This window comes from Scyliorhinus torazame, chromosome 2 (genome assembly GCF_047496885.1).
Source record: "Scyliorhinus torazame isolate Kashiwa2021f chromosome 2, sScyTor2.1, whole genome shotgun sequence".
In the NCBI taxonomy this organism is placed as follows: Eukaryota; Metazoa; Chordata; class Chondrichthyes; order Carcharhiniformes; family Scyliorhinidae; genus Scyliorhinus; species Scyliorhinus torazame.
The window spans coordinates 401,310,775-401,320,697 of NC_092708.1; the positions used below are offsets into that span (position 1 = coordinate 401,310,775).

At 65.7% G+C, this 9,923-nt stretch overlaps 1 protein-coding gene across 4 annotated transcripts in view; it reads left to right on the forward strand.

Moving 5' to 3' along the window:
* Positions 1 to 3,653: 3,653 nt before the first annotated feature.
* pomt2 (protein-O-mannosyltransferase 2) overlaps positions 3,654 to 9,923 on the forward strand; it is a 196,266-nt gene continuing 189,996 nt past the window's right edge. For 3 of the 4 annotated variants that reach the window (XM_072494489.1, XM_072494497.1, XM_072494499.1), the window contains exon 1: positions 3,654 to 3,883. In XM_072494489.1, the coding sequence (XP_072350590.1) occupies positions 3,717 to 3,883 (167 nt within the window). In that variant the 5' untranslated portion in view covers positions 3,654 to 3,716. The remainder of the gene's footprint in view (positions 3,884 to 9,923) is intronic. The other variant, XM_072494502.1, reaches the window with a different exon arrangement.

Genomic DNA, 9,923 nt, shown 5'->3' on the forward strand with positions numbered 1-9,923 from the left:
GATGGGAGACTTCAACTTCCCCAATATTGACTGGGACTCACTTAGTGCCAGGGGCTTAGACGGGGCGGAGTTTGTAAGGAGCATCCAGGAGGGCTTCTTAAAACAATATGTAGACAGTCCAACTAGGGAAGGGGCGGGTACTGGACCTGGTATTGGGGAATGAGCCCGGCCAGGTGGTAGATGTTTCAGTAGGGGAGCATTTCGGTAACAGTGACCACAATTCAGTAAGTTTTAAAGTACTGGTGGACAAGGATAAGAGTGGTCCGAGGATGAATGTGCTAAATTGGGGGAAGGCTAATTATGACAATATTAGGTGGGAACTGAAGAACATAGATTGGGGGCGGATGTTTGAGGGCAAATCAACATCTGACATGTGGGAGGCTTTCAAGTGTCAGTTGAAGGGAATACAGGACAGGCATGTTCCTGTGAGGAAGAAAGATAAATACGGCAATTTTCGGGAACCTTGGATGACGAGTGATATTGTAGGCCTCGTCAAAAAGAAAAAGGAGGCATTTGTCAGGGCTAAAAGGCTGGGAACAGACGAAGCCTGTGTGGCATATAAGGAAAGTAGGAAGGAACTTAAGCAAGGAGTCAGGAGGGCTAGAAGGGGTCATGAAAAGTCATTGGCAAATAGGGTTAAGGAAAATCCCAAGGCTTTTTACACATACATAAAAAGCAAGAGGGTAGCCAGGGAAAGGGTTGGCCCACTGAAGGATAGGCAAGGGAATCTATGTGTGGAGCCAGAGGAAATGGGCGAGGTACTAAATGAATACTTTGCATCAGTATTCACCAAAGAGAAGGAATTGGTAGATGTTGAGTCTGGAGAAGGGGGTGTAGATAGCCTGGGTCACATTGTGATCCAAAAAGACGAGGTGTTGGGTGTCTTAAAAAATATTAAGGTAGATAAGTCCCCAGGGCCTGATGGGATCTACCCCAGAATACTGAAGGAGGCTGGAGAGGAAATTGCTGAGGCCTTGACAGAAATCTTTGGATCCTCGCTGTCTTCAGGGGATGTCCCGGAGGACTGGAGAATAGCCAATGTTGTTCCTCTGTTTAAGAAGGGTAGCAAGGATAATCCCGGGAACTACAGGCCGGTGAGCCTTACTTCAGTGGTAGGGAAATTACTGGAGAGAATTCTTCGAGACAGGATCTACTCCCATTTGGAAGCAAATGGACGTATTAGTGAGAGGCAGCACGGTTTTGTGAAGGGGAGGTCGTGTCTCACTAACTTGATAGAGTTTTTCGAGGAGGTCACTAAGATGATTGATGCAGGTAGGGCAGTGGATGTTGTCTACATGGACTTCAGTAAGGCCTTTGACAAGGTCCCTCATGGTAGACTAGTACAAAAGGTGAAGTCACACGGGATCAGGGGTGAGCTGGCAAGGTGGATTCAGAACTGGCTAGGCCATAGAAGGCAGAGGGTAGCAATGGAGGGATGCTTTTCTAATTGGAGGGCTGTGACCAGTGGTGTTCCACAGGGATCAGTGCTGGGACCTTTGCTGTTTGTAGTATATATAAATGATTTGGAGGAAAATGTAACTGGTCTGATTAGTAAGTTTGCAGACGACACAAAGGTTGGTGGAATTGCGGATAGCGATGAGGACTGTCTGAGGATACAGCAGGATTTAGATTGTCTGGAGACTTGGGCGGAGAGATGGCAGATGGAGTTTAATCCGGACAAATGTGAGGTAATGCATTTTGGAAGGGCTAATGCAGGTAGGGAATATACAGTAAATGGTAGAACCCTCAAGAGTATTGAAAGTCAAAGAGATCTAGGAGTACAGGTCCACAGGTCATTGAAAGGGGGCAACACAGGTGGAGAAGGTAGTCAAGAAGGCATACGGCATGCTTGCCTTCATTGGACGGGGCATTGAGTATAAGAATTGGCAAGTCATGTTGCAGCTGTATAGGACCTTAGTTAGGCCACACTTGGAGTATAGTGTTCAATTCTGGTCGCCACACTACCAGAAGGATGTGGAGGCTTTAGAGAGGGTGCAGAAGAGATTTACCAGAATGTTGCCTGGTATGGAGGGCATAAGCTATGAGGAGCGATTGAATAAACTCGGTTTGTTCTCTCTGGAACGAAGGAGGTTGAGGGGCGACCTGATAGAGTCTACAAAATTATGAGGGGCATAGACAGAGTGGATAGTCAGAGGCTTTTCCCCAGGGTAGAGGGGTCAATTACTAGGGGGCATAGGTTTAAGGTGAGAGGGGCAAGGTTTAGAGTAGATGTACGAGGCAAGTTTTTTACGCAGAGGGTAGTGGGTGCCTGGAACTCGCTACCGGAGGAGGTAGTGGAAGCAGGGACGATAGGGACATTTAAGGGGCATCTTGACAAATATATGAATAGGATGGGAATAGAAGGATACGGACCCAGGAAGTGTAGAAGATTGTAGTTTAGTCGGGCAGTATGGTCGGCGCGGGCTTGGAGGGCCGAAGGGCCTGTTCCTGTGCTGTACATTTCTTTGTTCTTGTTCTTTGTGCTGTTGAAGAAAGGTAGCAGGGATAATCCTGGAAACTATAGGCCGGTGACCCTCACGTCAGTCGTAGGTAAATTATTGGAGAGAATTCTCAGGGACAGGATTTATACCTTTTTGGAAACAAATGGACTCATAAGCGATAGACAGCATGGTTTTGTGAAGGTGTTATGGGCCAGGGTTTAGAGAACCCCAAAGTGTATCATGGAGTTCACCTGACCCACAACTTTTACTAGATTGTGGTATGGGGAGCACACGGCCCACTCTACAAGTGTGGTTCAGCAGAAATTGAAAAGTATTTTTTAAAGCAAAACAATGTTTATTCTAGGAACTCAAGTTAACCTTTTTAAAACATACAGTGAACATCTTAGCAACCATTAATTCAAATACACCCCCCAAAGAATACAATACTAAGTAATCCTGAATAACTTCCCAAACAACATCCAGAAGACCCAAGAAACACCTTTTAACAGAAGCACATTAGGTTTACATTCACTACTGAGAACATTTATAATTCTGAATTCACCAAATGATCAAGAGACAGTCTTTTCATGGCAGAGAGATCAACAGTACACCTGCTCTGTCTGGCTTCAGCTCCAACACTGAAAACAAAACTAAAACACATCCTGCAGCAAACAGCTTAAAACAAAAGTAAAAAGCTGACAGACAGCCCAGCTCCACCCACAATCTGACATCACTGATAAACACCCATTTCTTCAAGGTACATTTCTCACATGACAAAGGGGAGGTCGTGCCTCACTAACTTGATTGAGTTTTTTGAGGAAGTGATAAAGATGATTGATGAAGGGAGGGCAGTGGATGTTGTTTACATGGACTTCAGTAAAGCCTTTGACGAGGGGCCTTATGGCAGACTGGTATAAAAGGTGAAGCCCCACCGGGAACCTCGGCCAGGCCGCACCGGGAATAATGGCGCCATTCTGCTCACCACATTGACCACTGAGGACCCGGCCACTGCCAGCTGCTTATTGGCTGCGCCGCCGGCCTAGCTGATTGGTTGAGCCGCCGGCCTCGCTGATTTGCTGTGCTGCCGGCTTCGCTGATTGGCTGAGCTGCCGGCTTCGCTGATTGGCTGAGCCGCCGGCCTCGCTGATTTGCTGTGCTGCCGGCTTCGCTGATTGGCTGAGCTGCCGGCTTCGCTGATTGGCTGAGCTGATTTGCTGACTGGCGTTGCCACGGGAGACGGGGCCTAGGCCGCTTGCGGAAGGTTGAAGCCCGGAAATGTCTGCGGCCGGGCGGAGCCGGAGCCCGGGACCGGGGCGCAAGCCGCTGGCAGGCCGAGCCCCGGGCTGCAAACCCGGGGGGACGGGGCAGCCTGGCCTCCTGCTGGTGACGGCGCTTTCCTTCCTCAGCCGCTTCTACCGGCTGGCGGAGCCCGGGCACGTCTGGTGAGTGCGGGGGGGCGGGGCGGGGCGGGGGCAGTCCGAGGGTAGGAGGATGCTGCGGTTGGAGGCAGCCTGAGAGAGTGAGGGTATTGGGGAGGGGGGATTGGGGTGGGCGAGGGGGGGAGGGGCTGGGGGGGCGAGGGGGCGAGGGGGGGAGGGGCTGGGGGGGAGGGGCTGGGGGGGCGGGGGGGCGCTGGGGGAGGGGCTGGGGGGGCGGGAGGGGCGAGGGGGGGCTGGGGGGACTGGGGGGGCTGGGGGGGCTGGGGGGGAGGGGCTGGGGGGGGGGGGGCTGGGGGGGCGCTGGGGGAGGGGCTGGGGGGGCGCTGGGGGAGGGGCTGGGGGGGCGCTGGGGGAGGGGCTGGGGGGGCGGGAGGGGGGCTGGGGGAGGGGCTGGGGGGGCTGGGGGGGAGGGGCTGGGGAGGGGCTGGGGGGCGGGGGGGGAGGGGCGGGGGGGGCGGGGGGGGAGGGGCTGGGGGGGCGGGGCTGGGGGGGCGGGGGGGGAGGGGCGGGGGGGGCGGGGGGGGAGGGGCTGGGGGGGCGGGGCTGGGGGGGCGGGGGGGGAGGGGCTGGGGGGGCGGGGGGGGAGGGGCGGGGGGGGAGGGGCGGGGGGGGCGGGGGGGGGAGGGGGCGGGGGAGGGGGGGGGCGGGGGGGGGCGGGGGAGGGGGGGGGCGGGGGCGGGGGAGGGGGGGGGAGGGGGGGGGGGGGAGGGGGGGGGCAGGGGGGGGGGGGGAGGGGGGGGGCAGGGGGGGGGGGGGAGGGGGGGAGGGGGGAGGGGAGGGGCTGGGGGGAGGGGGGAGGGGAGGGAGGGGGGAGGGGGGGGAGGGGCTGGGGAGGGGCGGGGGGGAGGGGCTGGGGAGGGGAGGGGCTGGGGGGGGCGGGGGGAGGGGCTGGGGAGGGGCGGGGGAGGGGCTGGGGGGGGGCGGGGGGGGGAGGGGCTGGGGGGGAGGGGCTGGCGGGGGAGGGGGGAGGGGCGGGGGGGAGGGGCTGGCGGGGGAGGGGCTGGGGGGGCGGGGGGGAGGGGCTGGCGGGGGAGGGGCTGGCGGGGGAGGGGCTGGGGGGGCGGGGGGGAGGGGCTGGCGGGGGAGGGGGGGAGGGGCGGGGCGGGGGGGAGGGGAGGGGGGAGGGGCGGGGCGGCCGGCGGGGCGGGGGTGGTGGGGGGAGGGGCGGGGGGTGGTGGGGGAGGGGCGGGGGGTGGTGGGGGGAGGGGCGGGGGGTGGTGGGGGGAGGGGCGGGGGGTGGTGGGGGGAGGGGCGGGGGGTGGTGGGGGGAGGGGCGGGGGGTGGTGGGGGGAGGGGCGGGGGGTGGTGGGGGGAGGGGCGGGGGGTGGTGGGGGGAGGGGCGGGGGGTGGTGGGGGGAGGGGCGGGGGGTGGTGGGGGGAGGGGCGGGGGGTGGTGGGGGGAGGGGCGGGGGGTGGTGGGGGGAGGGGCGGGGGGGGTGGGGGGAGGGGCGGGGGGGGTGGGGGGAGGGGCGGGGGGGTGGGGGGGAGGGCGGGTGGGGGGAGGGGCGGGGGGGTGGGGGGGAGGGGGGGTGGGGGGGAGGGCGGGTGGGGGGAGGGGAGGGGGGGTGGGTGGGGGGGGAGGGGGGAGGGCGGCGGGGCGGGTTGGGGGAGGGGCGGAGGGGGGAGGGGCGGGGCGGGGGGAGGGGAGGCGGGGGGAGGGGGGGAGGGGAGGCGGAGGGGAGGCGGGGGGGAGGGGAGGCGGAGGGGAGGTGGGGCGGGGGGGAGGGGCGGCGGGGGGGGAGGGGCGGCGGGGGGCACCGGGGGGGGGTGGGGGCGGAGGTTACCGGGGTGGAGGGGGGGGCGGAGGAGGTTAACCGGGGAGGGAGGAGGTTACCGGGGTGGAGGGGGGGGCGGAGGAGGTTAACCGGGGAGGGAGGAGGTTACCGGGGAGGGAGGGGGGCGGAGGTTACCGGGGAGGATGGGGGGGGGCGGAGGAGGTTACCGGGGAGGGGGGGGGGCGGAGGTTACCGGGGTGGAGGGGGGGGCGGAGGAGGTTAACCGGGGAGGGAGGAGGTTACCGGGGAGGGAGGGGGGCGGAGGTTACCGGGGAGGATGGGGGGGGGCGGAGGAGGTTACCGGGGAGGAAGGGGGGGGGGGCGGAGGTTACCGGGGAGGAGGTGGGGGCGGAGGTTACCGGGGAGGGGGGGGGGCGGAGGTTACCGGGGTGGCGGGGGGGGGGGGGGGGAGGTTACCGGGGTGGCGGGGGGTGGGGGGGAGGTTACCGGGGTGGCGGGGGGGGGGGGGAGGTTACCGGGGTGGCGGGGGGGGGGGGAGGTTACCGGGGTGGCGGGGGGGGGGGGGGGGAGGTTACCGGGGAGGAGGTGGGGGCGGAGGTTACCGGGGAGGAGGGGGCGGGCGGAGGTTACCGGGGAGGAGGGGGCGGGCGGAGGTTACCGGGGAGGAGGGGGCGGGCGGAGGTTACCGGGGAGGAGGGGACGGGCGGAGGTTACCGGGGTGGAGGGGGGGCGGGCGGAGGTTACCGGGGGGGGGAGGTTACAGAGGAGGGGGCGGCGGTTATCGGAGAGGGGGCGGCGGTTATCGGGGAGGGGGGTAGAGGGTTATCGGGGTGGGAGGGTGGGTGGACGTTGTCGGGGAGGGGCGGAGGTTATCGGGGAGGGAGGGGGCGGAGGTTATCGGGGAGGAAGGGGGGATGGAGGTTGTCGGGGAGGGAGGGGGGATGGAGGTTGTCGGGGAGGGAGGGGGGATGGAGGTTGTCAGGGAGGGAGGGGGCGGAGGTTGTCGGTGAGGGAGGGGGGCGGAGGTTATCGGGGAGGGGGGGCGGAGGTTATCTGGGAGGGAGTGAGGGGGGCGGAGGTTATCGGGGAGGGAGGGGGGGCGGAGGTTATCGGGGAGGGAGGGGAGCGGAGGTTATCGGGGGGAGGGGGGCGGAGGTTATCGGGGGGAGGGGGGCGGAGGTTATCGGGGAGTGAGGGGCGGAGGTTATCGGGGAGGGAGGGGCGGAGGTTATCTGGGAGGGAGTGAGGGGGCGGAGGTTATCGGGGAGGGAGGGGAGCGGAGGTTATCGGGGATGGGGGGCGGAGGTTATCGGGGAGGAAGGGGGGGCGAAGGTTATCGGGGGCGGAGGTTATCGGGGAGGGGAGGGGAGGGGGTGCGGAGGTTAACGGGGGGAGGGGAGCGGAGGTTATCGGGGAGGGGGGGCGGAGGTTATCGGGGGGAGGGGGGCGGAGGTTATCGGGGGGAGGGGGGCGGAGGTTATCGGGGGGAGGGGGGCGGAGGTTATCGGGGAGTGAGGGGCGGAGGTTATCGGGGAGGGAGGGGCGGAGGTTATCTGGGAGGGAGTGAGGGGGCGGAGGTTATCGGGGAGGGAGGGGAGCGGAGGTTATCGGGGATGGGGGGCGGAGGTTATCGGGGAGGAAGGGGGGGCGAAGGTTATCGGGGGCGGAGGTTATCGGGGAGGGGAGGGGAGGGGGTGCGGAGGTTAACGGGGGGAGGGGAGCGGAGGTTATCGGGGAGGGGGGGCGGAGGTTATCTGGGAGGGAGTGAGGGGGCGGAGGTTATCTGGGAGGGAGTGAGGGGGCGGAGGTTATCGGGGAGGGAGGGGAGCGGAGGTTAATTGGGAGGGGGGGCGGAGGTTATCGGAGGGGCGGAGGTTATCGGGGAGGAAGGGGGGGGCGAAGGTTATCGGGGGCGGAGGTTATCGGGGAGGGGGTGCGGAGGTTATCGGGGAGGGGGTGCGGAGGTTAACGGGGGGAGGGGGCGGAGGTTAACGGGGGGAGGGGGCGGAGGTTAACGGGAGGGGGCGGAGGTTAACGGGGGGAGGGGAGGAGGGGGCGGAAGTTATCGGGGGGAGGGGAGGAGGGGGCGGAAGTTATCGGGGGGAGGGTGGCGGAGATTATGGGGGAGGGAGGAGGGGCGGAGGTTATCGGGGAGGGAGGGGGTGGAGGTTGTCGGAGAGGCAGGGTGGGCGGCGTTTATCGGGGAGGGGGGCGGCGTTTATCGGGGAGGGAGGCGGCGGTTATCGGGGAGGGGGGGCGGCGGTTATCGGGGAGGGGGCCGTGGGTTATTGGGGTGGGAGGGGCGGAGGTTATCGGGGAGGGGCGGAGGTTATCGGGGAGGGAGGGTGGGTGGAGGTTGTTGGGGAGGGGGGATGGAGGTTGTCGGGAGGGAGGGGGGGCGGAGTTTATCGGGGAGGGAGGGGGCGGAGTTTATCGGGAGCGAGGGGGTGGCAGGGGTTATCGGGGAGGGAGGGGGGGCGGAGGTTATCGGGGATGGAGGGGGAGGGGGGGCGGAGATTATCGGGGAGGGGGGGCGGAGGTTATCGGGGAGGGGGGGCGGAGGTTATCGGGGAGGGAGGGGGGCGGAGGTTAACGGGTGGAGGGGGGGCGGAGGTTAACGGGTGGAGGGGGGGCGGAGGTTAATGGGTGGAGGGGGGGGCGGAGGTTAACGGGTGGAGGTGGGGCGGAGGTTAACGGGTGGAGGTGGGGCGGAGGTTAACGGGTGGAGGGGGGGCGGAGGTTAACGGGTGGAGGGGGGGCGGAGGTTAACGGTTGGAGGGGGGGCGGAGGTTAACGGGTGGAGGGGGGCGGAGGTTAACGTGGGGAGGGGGGATGGAGGTTATCGGGGAGGGAGGGGGCGGAGGTTATCGGGGAGGGAGGGGGCGGAGGTTAACGGGTGGAGGGGGGCGGAGGTTAACGTGGGGAGGGGGCGGAGGTTATCGGGGAGGGGGGGCGGAGGTTATCGGGGAGGGGGGGCGGAGGTTATCGGGGGGAGGGGGGCGGAGGTTATCGGGGAGGGAGGGGCGGAGGTTATCTGGGAGGGAGTGAGGGGGCGGAGGTTATCTGGGAGGGAGTGAGGGGGCGGAGGTTATCGGGGAGGGAGGGGAGCTGAGGTTATCGGGGAGGGGGGGCGGAGGTTATCGGAGGGGCGAAGGTTATCGGGGAGGAAGGGGGGGCGAAGGTTATCGGGGGCGGAGGTTATCGGGGAGGGGAGGGGAGGGGGTGCGGAGGTTAATGGGGGGAGGGGAGCGGAGGTTATCGGGGAGGGGGGGCGGAGGTTATCGGGGGAGGGGGGCGGAGGTTATCGGGGAGGGAGGGGGGGCGGTGGATGTTACCGGGGAGGAAGGGAGGGGGGGCGGAGGTTACCGGGGAGGAAGGGAGGGAGGGGGGCGGAGGTTACCGGGGAGGAGGGGGGGGGGCGGAGGTTACCGGGGAGGAGGGGGGGGGCGGAGGAGGTTACCGGGGAGGTAGGGGGGGGGGGGCGGAGGTTACCGGGGAGGAGGGGTGGGGGCGGAGGTTACCGGGGAGGAGGGGTGGGGGCGGAGGTTACCGGGGAGGAGGGGGGGGGGGCGGAGGATGTTACCGGAGAGGAAGGGAGGGGGGGGGGGCGGAGGTTACCGGGGAAGAAGGGAGGAGGGGGGGGCGGAGGTTACCGGGGAGGAGGGGGGGGGCGGAGGTTACCGGGGAGGGGGGGGGGCGGAGGTTACCGGGGAGGAGGGGGCGGGCGGAGGTTACCGGGGAGGGAGGGGGGGCGGGCGGAGGTTACCGGGGGGGGGGGAGGTTACAGGGGAGGGGCGGCGGTTATCGGAGAGGGTGCGGCGGTTATCGGGGAGGGGGGTAGAGGGTTATCGGGGTGGGAGGGTGGGTGGAGGTTGTCGGGGAGGGGCGGAGGTTATCGGGGAGGGAGGGGGCGGAGGTTATCGGGAGGAAGGGGGGATGGAGGTTGTCGGGGAGGGAGGGGGGGATGGAGGTTGTCGGGGAGGGAGGGGGCGGAGGTTGTCGGTGAGGGAGGGGGGGCGGAGGTTATCGGGGAGGGAGGGGGGGCGGAGGTTATCGGGGAGGGAGGGGGGCGGAGGTTATCTGGGAGGGGGGGCGGAGGTTATCGGGGGGAGGGAGGGGCGGAGGTTATCGGGGAGGGAGGGGCGGAGTTTATCTGGGAGGGAGTGAGGGGGCGGAGGTTATCGGGGAGGGAGGGGAGCGGAGGTTATCGGGGGAGGGGGGGCGGAGGTTATCGGAGGGGCGGAGATTATCGGGGAGGAAGCGGGGGCGAAGGTTATCGGGGGCGGAGGTGATCGGGGAGGGAAGGG